The sequence below is a fragment of the Panthera uncia genome (genome assembly GCF_023721935.1).
Source record: "Panthera uncia isolate 11264 chromosome D3 unlocalized genomic scaffold, Puncia_PCG_1.0 HiC_scaffold_8, whole genome shotgun sequence".
NCBI lineage: Eukaryota > Metazoa > Chordata > Mammalia > Carnivora > Felidae > Panthera > Panthera uncia.
This window is the reverse complement of record NW_026057586.1, coordinates 81,703,093-81,720,905: the sequence shown is the minus strand read 5'-3', so window position 1 is coordinate 81,720,905 and position 17,813 is coordinate 81,703,093. Positions and strand designations below refer to the sequence as shown.

The window sequence follows — 17,813 nt, the reverse complement described above, 5'->3', positions numbered from 1 at the left end:
AAAAAAAAAAAAAAAATTCCCCCCCCCCCCCCCCCCCCCTCCCCCCCCCCCCCTCCCTGTTCTCCCCAAAAAAAAAAAAAAAAAAAAAAAAGTCACTAACACTCATACCTTCTACTCCCATTCAACATCTCCAGGCTTTCACCTTGTTTCTACTCACTCACTGTCTGTGGGCAACCAATCTTACTAGTTTCTGTTTTATTCACCTTTCTCCCCCTAAACTGTCTTCTTGTTTCTTTTTGCCAAAATAACCAAACACATGTGTATGTTCTTATTTTTTTTCTCTTACACCAGAGGTAGCATATTATACTCTTGAACTTTGATTTTTTCACTTAATAACATTTTCTCAAGATTACCTCTTTGTATATATGTCAGTTATGGCTCAATTTAAAAAATCGCTTCATTGTGTGGATGTACTGTGTTTTATTCTCCTATGTATGTTGCTTAGGTTGTTTTCAAAATCTTATTAAAAATAATGTTTCAGTGAATACATTTGTTTCCTTATTTGTGATAAGCAGAATTTTAAGTTGGCCCTGAAGATTCCGGATTCCTGGTGTACATGGTATATATGTAATGTTCATTTACATGGTGTACATGTAATTCCTTTCCCTTGGGTGTTGGCAGGACTGTGACTATGATTGATATAGTATGACAAAACCATGAATGTGTAAATAAAGCCTCAAATCAGTTGGCTCTGAATGAATAAAGGATCATTTTGAGTGGGCCTGACCTAATCAGATGAGCCCTTAAAAAAGGACTGTGAGAAATAGACCAATTTCTTAAAAACCGTAAATAAGTATGATACAGTTTATCAGTTTTAACAGATATAGTTATTCAGGTTTTCTGTTTCTTCTTGAGTGAACTTTGGTATTGTCTTTCAAAGAATTTGTCCATTTCAGTAAGTTAATTTATTGGCATAAAGGTGTTCATAATATAACCTTATTTGAAAATATCTGTGAAATCTGTAGTGATGTCACTTCTCTCATTTTTTGATGTTGATCATTTGTTTTCTCTTTTCCCAATCTGTTTGGCTAGAGCAGAGATCCTCAAACTTTTTCTTTCTTAAAAGGCCAAATAGTCAATATTTAGGCCATATAGTCTGAATTGCAATTACTCGGCAATGCTGTTAGAGAGTAAACACAGCTCTATGGGTGAGGCTTCCATTGAGACTTTATTTACAAAAACAAGCAGCTGGATTATGAGCCATAGCATGGCAACCCTGGGTTAGAGATTTATCAGTTATATTGATCTCAAAAAATCAACTTGGGTTCCGTTGATTCCCTTTACTGGTTTTCTGTTTCCATTTCATTATTTTCTATTCTGATCTTTTGTTTTTTCTTCGATTCTGATCTTTATTTGCTTTCTTCTGCTTACTTTGAGCTTCTTTCTTGTTTAGTTTAAGGTCAAAGCTGAGATCATTCATTTGAGACCTTTCTTTTTTTGTAATATAAGTGTTTGGTGCTATAAATTTCCCTAAGAACTGCTTTACCTGTGTTTCATATGCTTTGGTGTCTTTTTGTTTTCATCCAGTTCAGAATACATTGATTTCTTTATACTCTGGGCTATTAGTTTATACTATTTGGATATTTTCCAGATTTTTTAAAATTTTATTTATTTTGAGAGAGAGAGAGAGTGTAAACACACACGATTGGGTGAGGGGCAGAGAGAGAATCCGAAGCAGGCTCTGCACTGTGAGCATGGAGCCTGATGTGGGGCTTGGGGCTCAAACTCACAAACCCTGATATCATGAGCTGAAATCAAGAGTTAGACACTTATGGCCAACTAAACTTTGACAAAGCAGGAAAGAATATCCAATGGAATAAAGACAGTCTCTTCAGCAAATGGTGTTGGAAAACTGGACAGTGACATGCAGAAAAATGAACCTGGACCACTGTCTTACACCATACACAAAAATAAACTCAAAATGGATGAAAGACCTAAATGTAAGACAGGAAGCCATCAAAATCCTAGAGGAGAAGGCAGGCAAAAACCTCTTTGACCTCAGCCACAGCAACTTCTTACTCAACACGTCTCCAGAGGCAAGGGAAACAAAAGCAAAAATGAACTGCTGGGACCTCATCAACATAAAAAGCTTCCGCACAGTGAAGGAAACAATCAGCAAAACAAAAAGGCAACCAACAGAATGAGAGAAGATATTTGCAAACGACATATCAGGTAAAGGGTTAGTATCCAAAATCTGTAAAGAACTTACCAAACTCAACACCCAAAAAACAAATAATCCAGTGAAGAAATGGGCAAAAGACATGAATAGACAATTCTCCAAAGAAGACATCCAGATGGCTAACAGACACATGAAAAAATGCTCAACATCATTCATCATCAGGGAAATACAAATCAAAACCACAATGAGATACCACTTTACCTGTCAGAATGGCTAAAATGAACAACATAGGCAATGACAGATGTTGGTGAGAATGCAGAGAAAGAGGATCTCTTTTGCACTGCTGGTGGGAATGCGAAGTGGTGCAGCCACTCTGGAAAACAGAATGGAGTTTTCTCAAAAAATTAAAAATTGATCTAGCCTACAACCCAGCAATTGCACTACTAGGTACTTATCCATACAGGTGTGCTGTTTCAAAAGGGCACGTGCTCCCTAATGTTTATAGCAGTGCTGTCGACAATAGCCAAAGTATGGAAAGAGTCCAAATGTCCATCGACAGATGAATGGATAAAGAAGATGTGGTACATGCGCATGCACACACACGCACACACATGAGTATTACTTGGCAATCAAAAAGAGTGAAATCTTGCTATCTGCAACAACATAGATGGAACTAGAGTGTATTATGCTAAGTGAAATTAGAGAAAGACAATATATGATTTCACTCATATGTGGAATTTCAGATTCAAAACATGGGGTGCCTGGGTGGCTCAGTTGGTTCAGTGGCCAACTTCGGCTCAGGTCATGATCTCACTGGTTTGTGAGTTTGAGTTTGTCAGGCTCTTTGCTGCTAGCTTGGAGCCTGCAGCCTGCTTTGGATTCTGTGTCTCCCTCTCTCTCTGCCGCTCCCTCACTTATACACTCTCTTTCTCTCAAAAATAAACATTAAATAATTTTTTTTTTAAAGGTTCAAAACAGATGAACATAAGAGAAGCAAAAATAATAAAAAACAGGGAGGGGAACAAAACACAAGAGACTCTTAAATATAGAGAACAAACTGAGGGTTGCTGGAGGGGTTATGGGTGGGGGGATGGGCTAAGTGGGCAAGGGGCATTAAGGAGGAGACTTGGGATAAGCACTGGGTATTATATGTAGGGGATGAATCATTGGATTTTACTCTTGAAATCATTATTGCGCTATATGCTAACTAACTTGTTTGTAAATTTAAAAATTAAAAAAAAAGTTGGACACTTAACTGACTGAGCCACCCAGGCACTCTAGATTTTTTTTTTTTTCAAGATGTCAAAATTGAGTGTTTTAATTCATAGTGGTAATTATGTTTACCTTATTATTTTTTAATGTTAAATTTATTGTCAAATTGGTTTCCATACAACACCCAATGCTCATCCCAAAAGGTGCCCTCCTCAATACCTGTCACCCACCTACCCCTCCCTCCCACCCTTGTTTTTGTTTTTTTTAAGTTTAATCTTTACATCCAATGTGGGGCTTGAACTCACAACCCTGGGATCAAGAATCACATGCTCTTATGACTGAGCCAGCCAGCTGCCCCCAGATTTGTTATTGATTACTAATTTTCTAGTGGTCAGAGAACATAATTTGTGTGAACTGAATCTCTTCAAATTTATTGAGGTTTGTTTTATCCTTAGAATATTCTCCAGGCCATAAATGTCCTGTATGTACTTGAAAAGAATGTGCATTGTATTTTGGTTAGATGGAATATTATATAAATGACAGGTAGGTCAAATTGGTTGGTAGTGTTGTTCAGGCTTTTATATTACTGATGTTCTGTTTACTTGTTCTCTTAATTATTGGGGGATGGGGGATAGTTCTTTTTGAAATCTGTATTGTAATTGAAGATTATTTTTCCTTATGATTCTGTAATTGCTTCATTCTTTTGAAGCCTTGTTATTAGATGTATAAATGCCTAAGATAGTTATGTTCTTGTTTGGCTTTTTTATTATTATGAAATGACCTTCTTTGTAATATTTGCTCTGAGATACACTTTGATATTAAGATAGCAATATTAACATTCTTCAGCTTTCTGCTGATTTGTGTTGGCATAGTATATCTTTTTCCATCCTTTTACTTTTATCCTATTTTTGTTTACATATTTAAAGTGGGTTTCTCAGAGGCAGCATATAGTTGGGGTTTTTGTTTTTGAGCCAGTCTGAGGAGTTTGTCTTTTAATTTGGGTGTGTCAACCATTTACATTTAATGTAATTATTGATATGGTTGGGTTTAGAATACTTTTTTTTTTTCTTTTAACTAGTCTCCACACCCAATGTGGCTTGAACTCAAGACCCTGAGATTAAGAGTCACATGCTACCGACTGAGCGAGCCGGATGCCCTGATAGTTGAGTTTAAATAAATCTTTTTGCTATTTATCTTTTGTGTTCTATGTGCCTTTTTTCTCTTTTTTTTGCTTTCTTTTAATACTTCTTATGATTCCATTTATCTCTTTTGTTGGCCTATTAGTTTTAACTTTATTGTATTATTTAAGTAGTTGTTTTAGGGTTTATAGTACATACACCTCTGATTTATCACAGAATCACAGTTTACCTTTAAGTAATATTGTGCTACTTCATGATTGGTATTACAATAACATATTTAATTTATTTCCTCCTAGCCTTTGTGCCATTGTCATATATTTATTTTTTAATTTATTTATTTTGGTGGGGGGGAGGGGCAGAGAGTGAGAGAGAGAGAATCCCAAGCAGGCTCTACAGTGTCAGTGAGGAGACCAATGTAGGGTTCAAACTGGGAGATCATGACCTGAGGCGAAATCAAGAGTCAGATGCTTAACCGACTGAGCCACCTAGGTGCTCCTCCCCTCCATTTCTTTATTCATCATAAATCCCCAATACCTTGTTGTTTTAAGTACTCAATTATCTATTAGGGGCACCTGGGTGGCTCAGTCGATTGAGCGTCCAACTTTGGTTCATGTCATGATCTCCTGGTGCGTGAGTTCAAGCCCCGCATCGGGCTCCATGCTGACAGCTTGGAGCCTGCTTTGGATTCTGTGTCTCCCTCTCTCCCTGCCCCTCCTTGACTCATGCTCGTGTGTGCTCACTCATTCTCTCTCAAAAATAAACATTAAAAAAATTTTTTAAGTCAATTATCTTTTAAAGACTTAAACATGTCTTTTGTATTTACCCATGTAGTTAATATTTTTGTATTTTTTTTCTTTGTGCAGACCCAGATTCCCACATGGTATCATTTTCCTTTTGTGTGAAGGACTTTGTTGTGCAGGTTAGCCTGTGTTCTTGCAGCTTTTCTATGTCTGAAAAGGTCTTTATTTCTTCTTCACTTTTAAAAAATTGTGGTAAAATACATCTAATGAAATTCAACATTAAAAAAAATGTTTATTTTTGAAGGGGGGTGCAGGGAGGGGCAGAGAGAGGACAGATTATCTGAAGCAGGCTCTGCGCCAACAGCATAGATGTTGGGCTTGAATTTATGAACTGTGAGATCATGACCCCAGCCGAAGTCGGATGTTTCACCGACTAAGCTACATAGGTGCCCCAAAACTTAACATTTTAATTATTTTAAAGTATACAATTAGGTGTCCTTAAATCCATTCACAGTGTTGTGCAATCATCACCACTACTTGTTCAGGAATTTTAATCTTTAAAGGCAATCCCATACCCATTAAGCACTCACTCCCTAAGCAGTAACCTGATTTGTCTCTAGGTACTTGCCTATTTTCTCCTTCACTATTTGAAAGGTATAGAATTCTAGGTTGATAGCTTTTCCCCTCCCAATACTTTGGATATGTTACTCTGCCGTCTCCTTGCATTGGTTCTACTGAGACATCTACCATCCTTATCTTTGTTCTTCTGTACAGAATGTGTCTTTGTGGGGGTTGCTTTTAAGATTTCTTTATCACTGATTTTATACAATCAGATTGTGATGCACCTTTGTATGGTTGTGTGACATCAAGTACATTCATTGTTCTACAACCATCACCTTTAGGTTCATTAAGCTTCTTACATCTTTGTAGTTTTTAAGTAAATTTGGAAAAAGTTCCAGCTGTTATCTCAAGATTTTCCCCCATTTTTCTTCTCTTTGGGGGATTATTCTCCTATATTATAGGCCAAATGAAGTGCCATATCTTACTGACACTCCTCACTTTTTTGGATTCTTTTGTTTTCAGATGGGTCATTTGTGTGCTTCCAAAGTCACTGAAACCTTCTGCAGTCTAATCTGTCGCTAATCTATCCAGTTTTCATCTCAGACATTGAAGTTTCTATCTCTAGACATTCAGTTTGTGTTGTTTATATTTTCCATGGTTCTACCTAACATGTTCATTGTTTTTTTTCCCCTAGCTTCGTAAACCTTTTGTATACAGTAATAACTGTTTTAATGCTCTTGCCTGCGAATTCTATCATTTGTATAATTCCTGGGTCAGTTGCAGTTGATTTTTCTGGGTGCTATTTTGTTGTTTCTTTGCATGTCTGGTGGTTTTTTTATTGGATGCCAGACATTCTGAATTTTACCTACTTACATGCTGGGTATTTTTGTATTACTTGTTTGTTTCTAAAGTAGGCTCCATGCTAGGCATGGAGCTTGAACTCACAACCCTGAGATCAAGAATTGGACGCCCAACAACAAACTGAGCCACCCAGGTGTCCCATGTATTTCCTGTATTTTTGAGCTTTGTTTTTATATGTGGTCACTTGGAGACAGCTTGATCCTTCTGGGTCAAACTTTTAAGCTTTATTAGGTGGGATCTGAACAGGAATTAGGGCTAATTTTACTTCACTACTAAGGCAAAACCAAAGTCCCACAAATTACAAAGTTTTCTACATTGGCTAGTGGGAATAGGAACTATTTCCTGTTCTTTGCCAGCTCTAATCCTTTTGGCTGGTTCTTTTCCAAGCCTCTGGCAGTTTCCTTATATGCTTGAGCTTACCAGTACTCAGTTGAATACTTGAGGACTCTCAAGAGATCTACAGAGTTCTCTGTAAGTCTCTTCCTCTTTAGTACTCTGTCTTGCAAACTAGCTGCCTTTGTTTCCTTTCATGCTTTGTTTTCTGAACTCTAGGAGACTGTTGAGTTCGACTTTGGGTTTCCCCTCCTCTTGCTGCTCTCTGAAAACTATCCAGACCATAAGCTGAGGCAATGGTAGGGCCCACCGTATTTATTTTCTCTTCTCAGTTTTTTTATTGCTTGTTTTGAGAACCATACATATGTTAGGTTTTTTATTTTAGTTGTTGTGATAGGGAAATCTGGCTTCTGTTCATTTATTGTGATTAGAAGTGTCTTGAAGGTGTTATCTTTCTAGTTTGTTATAAAGCCTGATGCCATTCTGATTTACATGTAATTTTTCCCCTTGAAGCTTTTTAGGATGTCTGTCCCTGGTATTTTTAAATTTCCTCATGTTGTAAAGTGGTGTGGATTCTTTTTCTATTCAAAGAGCTGGATACTTATCATTTTGTCTGGAACTTGTGACCTTCTGTTTTTCAGAATTTTCTTATATTTTGGTTATGTCTCCTGTTTTCTTTTCGCAGAACTCCAGTGATAGTAGGATAGACCGTCTTAGACTGATCCCTTTTTCCTTTAAAAATCTTTTGTAATGTTTATTTTTGAGAAAGAGAGTGCAAGATGGGGAGGGGCAGGGAGAGAGAGAGGCAGACACAATCTGAAGCAGGCTCCAGGCTCTGAGCTGTCAGCACAGAACCCGAAGCGGGGCTCCAAATCACACGCTGTGAGATCATTACCTGAGCTGAAGTCCTATGCTCAACCGACTGAGCCACCCAGGTGCTCCTTTTTCTTTTCATATTTTTTGCTCTATGGGAGATTTCTTCAACTTTATCCTTTCATCTTTATATTAAATGGATTTCTGATATTTCCCAAACCTTTTATTCTTTCCCACAGCCTTTTCTCTCCTAAAGGGATGCAGTGATTTTTTTTTAAGTTTATTATTTACAAGAGCAAGTAAGAGAGAGAATCCCAAGGAGGCTGTGCACTGCTAGCATGGACCCTGATGCAGGACTCGATCTCATGAAACAGGAGATCATGACCGGAGCTGAAAATCAACAGATGTCTGAGTCATCCAGGCACACCAAGATTTTAAGTAATCTCTGCAGCCAATGTGGGAATTGAACTCACAACCCCGAGATCAAGAGTCACACACTCTACCGAGCCAGCCAGGTGTCCCTGAAGTAACTTTTTCTTTTTTGTAAGATTTTACACCTAACATGGGGCTAAAACTTACAACCCTGAAACCCAGAGTGACTCTTGATCTACCAACTGAGCCAGCCAGGTGCCCCAATGCAGTCCGTTCGCATACTTTGTGCCATAGTTGTTTCTTGTTCTAGTCTGTGTTATCTATTTTTGTTTGGTATTTCATGTTATAGACTCTTCCTCATCTGTTTCTTGCCTGTCTAGATTTAAGACTGGGGCACTAAAGACGAGAAGCTTCTTTAACTGTTCACGTTCACTGTAGGGTAACAAGCTGGTGTTTTCACTGAAGAACCCCCTGCTGTGAGAATCTATAGGTCTTATTTCTGGTTTCCTCCTGAAAGGGGTCTTCCAGTCTGCTGTGTAAACTCAGGGTGGGGCTGGGGTCTTAGCTGCTGGGTTTGATTCTCCCAAATAGGGCTTCTGACTTTCTGCAGAGTGGTGGGCTTGAACAACTGCTTCCTACATGAATTTCCAATCCTTGTTTTTCTCTTGGCAGTGGAGCCTCTAATTCCTTCTTTGCAACGTTTTGTTTTCCAAGGGACCTACAAGAAGCTTGCTGCCCATGATGTCCTCTTAAGTCATTTATTCTTTCAGTAGCTGTCCTTTGAGAAATTGTGGACTGAAATGATTTCTTTTGGTTTCATGAGGATGGAATGTGTGCTTTTATTTCCTGATTTCATTTTGTGGGGTTTTTTTTGGCACGGAGGCATTGGGATTTTTTTTTTTTTTTAAGTAGGTACCACCACCCAACATGGGGCTTAAACAGAGATCAAGAGTCACATACTCTACCAACTGAGCCAGCCAGACACGCTGGTGCACTTGTATTTTTAAGAAACTATTCATACGGTAGAACATCCCTACAGAAAAGTGCATGGTAGCATAGGGTTCACTCAACACCTGTCACCACCACCCATATCAAAAACGTTACCAGGACACCAGAACACCCCTCATACTCTCTTATCCTCCTCTCTGGGACCCAGAATAACCACAATCTTGACATTTTAAGATGTTATTTTTTTTCTATTTTCAACATTTAAATGAACTCATTATTTAAAAGTACTCATACCATGAAGTATTTTTTTATGCTTGACTCCTCTTGCTGAACACTGTGTGTTTCTGACTCACCTATAGGTTGCAGGTAGCAGTCTGCTTCCCTTCCTGTATGGTATTCCATTGTGTGCCGTAACTTTTTCTACTTCAGACCTTCAACTTGTTTCTAGTTTTGGCTACTACTATTATTGCTGCTGTGAGTGTTTTTACACGTCTTTTGGTGACCATGGGTGGGTGTTCTGGTGGACGTACACCTAGAGGTGGGATTGTTGGTCTAAGGGGGTGCGTAGTGGAGGGCACCCAGGTTTCCAGAGTAGTTGTAGGTTACATTCCCCACATCCAGAGGAGAGTTCTGTTGGTTCCATGTCTTCCCCCAGTCCTGGTACTGTCTTTCCTTTTTGGGGGTGGTTGTATAGATTTTGTGATTTTAATTTGCTTTCCCCTGATGACTAATGAGGATGAGTGTCTTCTATTATTGGATAGCCTAATCTTGAACATAGTTTTTTAAAGAAGCAACTCTTAAAGGAGATGGCCTCAGCCATCCTGGAGAGCACATTCTTGCTGTGCTCAGCTGGGACTCTCCACACAAGGCATCCCCATCCACCCCAGCTTCTCTTAGCTGTGAGTGGTGGCTTTTGCTGTTTCCAGCACCCTGAGGGGAGTTGTTCCTCACCCAAGAGGACCCTTGGTCTTCCTATAATAAAGACATAAGTGGGACACTTTCGCTAAAAGTTGGCATTTATTAAGTGTAAGAAAGGTAGGGTCAAGAGAAGAACTAAATGGGTCTGTGTGAGGACCTCCCCCTCCCACGGAGCAGGACCATGTCTGGGAGACTGGATTCTCCTGCATGCAGACCACAGAGCTCCCTGTGGGGGTGGCAAAGGACGGCTGTGCAAGAGAGCTGAACATCAACCTTAGGAAAGCAGCCCTAAGTCTTTATCTTCTCTGCATTTCCCTTTTGTACAGTTCTAAATCCACTGCTGGCTCCCACCCCCTTCCACTGCAATTATCCGCTTGAGGAAAACCCTCCCACTGGCCTAAGAGTTCAGACTAGCTCCAGTGTGAGCAGGGGGGCAGAAGATGCAGGGTGAGGTTTAGCTTTGACCTTGGATTTCCATCCCTTCAGTCATCCTTTCTGTATGACAACCAGGTGCGAGGGGCTGAATGGGGGAGGGGGGGGAGGATTAGTTGGTAAGCATGATGGAGTAAGAATCACATCAAGTGTAGAGACAATAATTAGAAACAAATTCCTAACCTTTGGACCGCACTTAAGGATCAGAGCCGCCCAGTCCAAGCAGGTCAGTCATTGTATCTTTTCAGTGAGTAGATGACCACACAACTCTTACGGTAAGTCAAAATTAGATGAAGGTTATTTATTGGTGTGACTTTTTTTTTTTTTCCTGTAGTGAGCTTCCTTTACACAGCAATGGTGTAAATAGCCTCAAACTGAATGAAAACTTTGTTAAATGCAACCATAAATAATTATAATAAATATACATCAAGTAACTTTACAGCACACGTTTTTTTAGGGCCAAGGTTTGGATCAGTCTGGACCTCTCAATGTGCTCTCTGGGAGAAGCGTGTTAGCAGCAGACATCTTACTCACAGCTGTCATCAAATCAAGTGATGGGCCAAAAGCAGCTTCCCAAAACCCCCCTTGGGGAGGTAGCTAACAATTCTGAGTCCATTTAAGGGATGGGAAGGATTGGAGGGGACCAAGAATTTAACAATACAGAGAGGAAGAACCACTTCTAATAATCCAAAGGCTCTCGTTATGCAGAAATGAAATAGGAGGATCCTTGTCAGGACTACGTCCTGGTCTGACCCCCAGGCAATGGGGCTCCGGCCCCCAGGAGGCAGCAGCCAACCATCTTCCTTCCAAGCAGGGAGCCTGCGTGCAGGCCCTCCTCTCCAGACAGGACTGCTCCTGCATCAAACATAACTGATGCATCCAGTTTTAGCTTTTCCTTAGGTTGGGGAATCACTTCAGTAATGGTCCTTAACGCATTTCCTTAGAATAAGAGGGAAGAGATGGCTGCTAATGGCTCTAACTCTAAAATCCATACATCTTCCCAACAGGCCGGGGCCACAGCAGAGAAAGGAAAAGCACAGCTTTCTCTCCCCAGCATGCACACTCCAGAACCTTCTAGTCAGCACTCACTCAGAACCTTCAGTATTCACAATATTATACAATAAATACAGTGATGCAATTCCAGGAGAACTGGCAAGGCCCAAAATGACAGTGTCCAACAAGCTGGCATATGCTGCTCTTGAACAAAGTACCATTGGACAAAGACCTGTTTGGGGCACAAATGCACTGGGGCGGCGGGGGGGCCTGGAGCAGCTCCACCCTGGCACACACGCTCACGTGGGGCGGCGAGGGGACAAGGGGCGGGCCTGGCCAGAGGGGCAGAAGGACCGCACAGTGGTCCTTGGAAGGTCTTGGTCACCGAAGTAGACCCTGAATTGAGCAGAGCACCTCAGTCAGCCGCTCTTTTTAAAATGGGCGTGTGGCCCTTCCGTTCCTCCTGTCACCAACACTGTGGTGAGGAAGGGCCGTTTCTGAGTACAGGGGGGGGGGGGGGGGGTAGGCTTGAATCATGTGCTTTCCTGTTCAATCAGTCTCAGAAAAAGCCCCCCCTCCCCCGAGCACTGTCCGTCCCTCCTCCTCTAGGCGTCCTGAACTCCTGGAGCTGGGACACGCCTGGCTGTGAACTAAGGTCAGAACGAACCCTTTGGTCTCCTGAGGAACATTCAGCAGGAAACTGTCAGGTCAGGGGCCCAGGAGAGACGGAGAGCAGAGGGCTGAGGGGGAAGGGACGGGCAGCCACCGGGGTGCTCTTCCTCTGAAAAACCCAGACCATAAACAAGGTTCGAAAGCCGGAAGATTAACACAGAAAGCTCCCCGTGTGTCTCCCATGTTGGGGCCCAACCCTTTCAAGATGGAAGGAGGCCGGGGGGAGCTGCGTCCAGGATCAACTCCAGCTCAAGGCAGGAGGGGCAGGGCCACACACCTGTCTGTGAAGACGCTGTGAAGAGACAACAGGATGCTCCGTGTGGCCGGCCGCAGGTATCTCACCACCACCTTCCTGCCGGGTGGTTCCATGATGTGGAACTAACTGGGGCCTTACGGCATCAGAATCCGGTGGCCATGAGAGACAATGTCCGGGAAGATCAAATGAGACACAGGCTGCCTGGGAATTAAACTATCCTACAAACATACCACAAACAGGTGTAAAAGAACCAACCCATCACAAAACATTCAAATACAAAAGGTTAAGTCTTCCAGGAAGCCCTGGAATGTGGACAAAAGTTCGGAAAAGCAAAACGTCGCCAACTCCTCACGCAGGGCCTGGAGGGAATGTGCCCTCAGTGGCAGGCTTCCCAAGCCGGCGGAGCGGTGCCTCGGTGACGGACTGACTCCGGGGCTCCCTCCCCTCAGCCACTTAGGGGGTCTTCACGGTAGTGAATGGCACAACGAAGTTTCTCCAGCATGATTTCCAGAGAGGAGTACTGGGGAAGTTTGATCATGAACATGCAGGTCTCCACTCGGATGTAGCGAGAGTCTGGGGAACCTGCAAAAATAAAACCCCACCAGGCCAGTGTCAGAGGCTGGGCTCTGATCCCAGGGAGACCTACTGGCCGCCCTGCTTTCAGGTTTGCTCCTTTGGGTAGCTCGAAGCTAACCAAGGCCCAAGCAGGAGGGGGGGCGGGGGCAGGGCAAGAGAAGATTCTGGAGGAGAACATGGCACAGGAAGTTGTCCGGCACAGGGAGCAGATGGCTGACCTGTGAGGGAATCTGGTGGTAGACAGGTTTGTTCAGTCAGCAAAGGGTCGTTTTCTTATTTTTCTACGTTTAGAAGTTGGAAAATTAAAACATTTCTAAAAAGCCCCGTTAGCTTTTTAAAGTTATCAGAATGTAGGGGCACTTGGGTGGCTCAGTTGGTTGACTGTCCGACTTCGGCTCAGGTCATGATCTCACAGTTCATGAGTTCAAGCCCCACATCGGGCTCATTGCAGTCAGTACAATGTCGCCCCCACTCCCTCCCCCGCTTGCACTCTCACTCAAAAATAAATAAAACTTGAAAAAAAGAATGGTGAATCCTTTAAAAAAAAAACCCAGAACATAGGCCAACCTGGGGCCTGTACGGACTCTTGGCCAAAGTCAGGTTTGGGAGGCACAGGACAACCCCTTCCCCCGCGCAGGCCCGTCCCCCGATTTCCATTTGGGCTCAGCTGGCCACTGATGTCCCTCCCTCCTGCGGGGCCCAGCAGCCCCAGCTCCCACTGAGAGAAGGGCCCGTGCGTCCCACTCGGAACACGACAAGGGGAAGGCGGTACCTGCTGTGCCGTCTGGGGGAGCAATCTTCATGGGGTAGGGGGGCACGTGGGCTGTGTCAGGGCCCCCGTCTTTGCAGGGGCAGGTGAAGGGGATGCGTTCCTGGTTGCAGGCAAATTTGATGAACTTGCACAGCTCCTCCTGCGTGAACACCTCCAGCGCCCCCCAGAAGAACTCGATGTGCTGGTCTGTCTCCATCAGCCCCACCTGGTACATGGTGTGGGCCTGGGGAAGAAAGGCCCCCGGATGTGAGCAGTCCCGGCCTCTGCTCACCCCGCACCGCCCCGGGCCGGGTGGCTGCGGCGGGGAAACGGCCGCGGGACATAGGTTATGAGACCACGACAACGACCAAGGCCACGGAGGTAGTCGTGCCCGCGCCCGTCGCGTGGCTGCGGCCCGGAGACCGCGCCCAGAGCAGAGGCTCCACGAGCGTTACCGCCCCCCCCCCCCGCCGTGAACACACCGGGCAGGTCCTGTCACCGTCCCCACCAGATGTGAAGTCACTGTTCAAGGTCTCACCGCCAGCAAGAAGCCAGCCTGGGAGGCCGGGCTGCGGCCTGAGGAATGGACGGGGCTTGGCAAGAACGGTCTTCACCTCGGGATGAGGCTCAAGACCCGGGCCCCGGAGGCCAGCCGTCTAGGGGTGAGACCGACCCCACCGCGTCCGGGCAAGTGACTCAAGCTCCGGCTTCCCCAGCTGTGACGTGGGGGGGGGGGGGGGGGGGGGGGGTTGCACATGAGAACAGGGCACTGGGACACAGGGGGCGGCCCAGGACAGGCCCCCGCCCACCGACCTTGAGGAACTCGAGGTTGATGTACGGCAGGCCGCAGGTGCGCAGCTCCATCTCCAGCGGGCTGAGCGTGGTGAGCAGCTGCAGGGGGATGACGGCGCCCAGGCCCGCCCTCACGGCCGTCACGCACTCGGCGTTCTGGAGCTCCCGCAGCCGCAGGCTCCGGATGGCCGCCGCGTAGATGTCCTTGTTCTCCCACCTGCGGGTGCGGGGGGGGGGGGGGGGGGGCGGGCGAGGGGAAACGGTTACCGGGCGTCCGTCACCCGCCTCACGGCTGGGGCCTTCTGAATAAAGTCCTGCTGCTGAACGCACGCCACCCTTCCTGGCACCCCGCGTCCCGCCCCACAGCCGTCCCTCTGGTGAGATCCGTCACCTGACCCGGCCCGGGCCGCCCGCCCCACCGCTCCCCTCGCGCACACACTCACGCCACGGGGATGTGCCGGCCGCGGCTGCACAGCTCCACTTCCTCGCCCGTCATGGTCAGGTAGGTGAACCTGCAGCAGGGCTTGGGACCCTCGGGGCTCTCGGTGGCCAGGTGCTGGGAGGCGATCTCGGCACACAGGGCCTCTAACTCCGTCTCGTCGTTGATCTGGAGGGCGGAGGCAGACGGAGGCTAATTGCCTGTCCTGCTCCCAGGGTCCCCGGGAAGACGGAACCCCGATCTCTAGTCGGGCAGACACCAGGCACTGTTTGCACGGGGACCACCCTTGGCCATTATGAACGTGCACGTGGCACGGGCCCGGCCAATCGGTTTGCCGGGAGTTCAGGGTTAGGTATGTGGCCCAGGCCACCCGAGACCTAACGAAACCCAAATTGGAGGGCTTTTCCTGTTACCATTTGGAAGCAGCAACGCACTTTCACTGGTGTGGACACGACTCTGAGATGTACATCTTGTACTACTAGGGGCCATCTTGAAACCAATTACTGAGGACATTGTTTGAGCACCAGGATTCAGCCTTGCCTGAAGCCAAACCTACATCCATGCTTAGTTTTATTGATTTTTTACGTGTTCATTTTTTCTTTTTAACGTTTATTTATTTTTGAGACAGAGAGAGACAGAGCATGAACTGGGGAGGGTCAGAGAGAGGGAGACACAGAATCTGAAACAGGCTCCAGGCTCCGAGCCGTCACCACGGAGCCCGACGCGGGGCTCGAACTCACGGACCGCGAGATCGTGACCTGAGCTGAAGTCGGACGCCCAACCGACTGAGCCACCCAGGCGCCCCTACGTGTTCATTTTTGAGAGAGAGACAGACACCGAGTGTGAGCAGGGGAGGGGCCAAGAAGGAGACACAGAAGCAGGCCCCAGGCTCTGAGCCGTCACCACAGAGCCCGACGCGGGGCTCGAACTCACAAACTGCGAGATTGTGACTTGAGCAGAAGTCAGGCGCCCCGATCCATATTTAGTTTTAAAAGCAAATCATTTAAAAACACCAAAATTAGGGTCCAAAAGACACTGAGGTGCCTGCTGGGCTACCGAGGAGATGCTGGGATCTGGCCCAGAGAAGAACAAACTTGCCCTTCTGGCATGTTGAAGGTGACTGGAACGAGTACCAGAAGTTCAGAATCTCTCCGCCTGGTCTGTGTGCCCCAACCCTGCTGTAGCCTGGTGTCCCAACACGCTCTGTGGCTCTGCCCAGAGCCTTCAGAAAGAAGTCTCGGCTGGACGGTCTTCCTGGACACTGTCATATCCCCCCCGCGCACCCCAGGCCCTTGCTGCTACCCACAGCCCCAGGAGGACTTCTTGAAGCAGTGCCGGGCAGGGACCCCATTCCCTGTCAGCCCCATTTCTGCCACTAATCCGAGATCCTGGCTTTGGTGCGCCCTCATGCCGGCTGCCCTCAAGTGGCGGCTCAGGGGAGGACAACAGACAGCCTGGCCACGAGGCCCCGCAGAGGGCCCAAGTTTTGTGCCTCCTTCGGCTGGGGTTCCCGTCGAGAGCCGCCTCGGCCCGGCCTCAGTCTGCTCCCCTGTGAACACAGGCAGCGGGGGAGCCGAGGGGGAGGGCCGGGGCAGGGGCACCACCACACTCCGTCTCTAGCTTGAGGAGGCTTTTCAGCCAGACGGGCCTAGGTTCCGCCGGTGGCTCTGTTCCCAGCCCACCCTCCTCTCTGAGCCTCCCTTCCTCCCGGCCTTGTCACGAGGACTTGTGCACACAGCCCTTCGGAACAGGGCCTCGCGTATCGGGAGAACAACCTGGAAGCTTCCTACGGCTGGGGCGAGAGCCCAGAGCCCGGCCCACGGCAGGCCACCGCGACCGCTAACCGGTGGACAGACCTGAAGGGCTCCCACGGGCCCAGCTGGCAGCCTGAGCGCCGACCGCACCTCCACCAGGGGGCCGGTCAGACATGGCGAGCTCTCACTACCTCTTTGTGTCCCCGGGCACGAAGAGGACAGCTACGTTCCCAACTCTGTCCCTGGCCAATCCCAGGTGACCCCCAAGAGCCGGTCTCCTGTGCTCTGAGGCCCTGAAGCCAAACTCTCTTTTGTTTATTTTTGAGAGAGAGTGTGAGCGGAGGAGGGCCAGAGAGAGAGGGAGACACAGAATCCGAAGCAGCTCCAGCTCTGAGCCCTGATGCGGGCCTTGAACTCACAAACCAGGAGATCATGACTTGAGCCGGAGTCGGACACTTAAACCACCTGGGCCACCCAGGCGCCCAAAACCAAGCTCTTAAAAGTGAAAGTGGGTCCACTTGTAGGAGTCCCCACCCCGACATCCCTGCCTGCTCAGTCAGCTGCCGGGAACCCTTCACCCCTGTGTCCTTGGGAGGCCCAACAGCAGCAGATGGGCAGTGACTGACGTGCCCCATCAAGCAGGAAGAGAAGCCAGCGAGGCTTCTGTCCCCACAAAGCAAGCCCGGCAGAGACAGCTGACGTTCCCTAACGTTCTCTGGGAGACCCCGGTCGGTCCTCGGGTGGAAGCCTGGGCTCCCGGGGTTTGGAGGCCCAGCAAATGGCAGATCACAGAGGCAGCCACGAGCCCCGGGGACACTGCTCTGGAGTTCTGCTGTCCCCGGAATAAATGCCTCACTCACTTACGCTCTCAAATTTCTTGACGTAATTGTAGGTGAGTATGTCTGCTTCCTGCAGGTCTTGGTCAGGGTCCAGAGGCTCACCCACCAGAGTCTTCCAGAAGGAAGGCAGGAGGTCCAGGGGAAGAGGGACGTCTGCTCGAATCGCAATCCCCAGCAGCTGGCCCAGGAAGTGCAGGAGCTGCTCTTCCCCGTAGGTGATGGGGCTGGGGGTCAGGATATACTTGCCCTGGACACAGAGGCAGAGATGCAGCGACTGCCGGGCGCCTCTCCTC

The 17,813-nt window shown here is 46.9% G+C and overlaps 1 protein-coding gene across 4 annotated transcripts in view; it reads right to left on the bottom strand.

The window, feature by feature from the left end:
* Nucleotides 1-10,728: 10,728 nt before the first annotated feature.
* Nucleotides 10,729-17,813, bottom strand: part of HECTD4 (HECT domain E3 ubiquitin protein ligase 4) — a 189,221-nt gene continuing 182,136 nt past the window's right edge. For all 4 annotated transcript variants that reach the window (XM_049619914.1, XM_049619915.1, XM_049619916.1 and 1 more), the window contains 5 exons: nt 17,546-17,767; nt 14,932-15,095; nt 14,510-14,705; nt 13,718-13,940; nt 10,729-12,951 (listed from right to left, as the gene is read on the bottom strand). In XM_049619914.1, the coding sequence (XP_049475871.1) occupies nt 12,815-12,951; nt 13,718-13,940; nt 14,510-14,705; nt 14,932-15,095; nt 17,546-17,767 (942 nt within the window). In that variant the 3' untranslated portion in view covers nt 10,729-12,814. The remainder of the gene's footprint in view (nt 12,952-13,717; nt 13,941-14,509; nt 14,706-14,931; nt 15,096-17,545; nt 17,768-17,813) is intronic.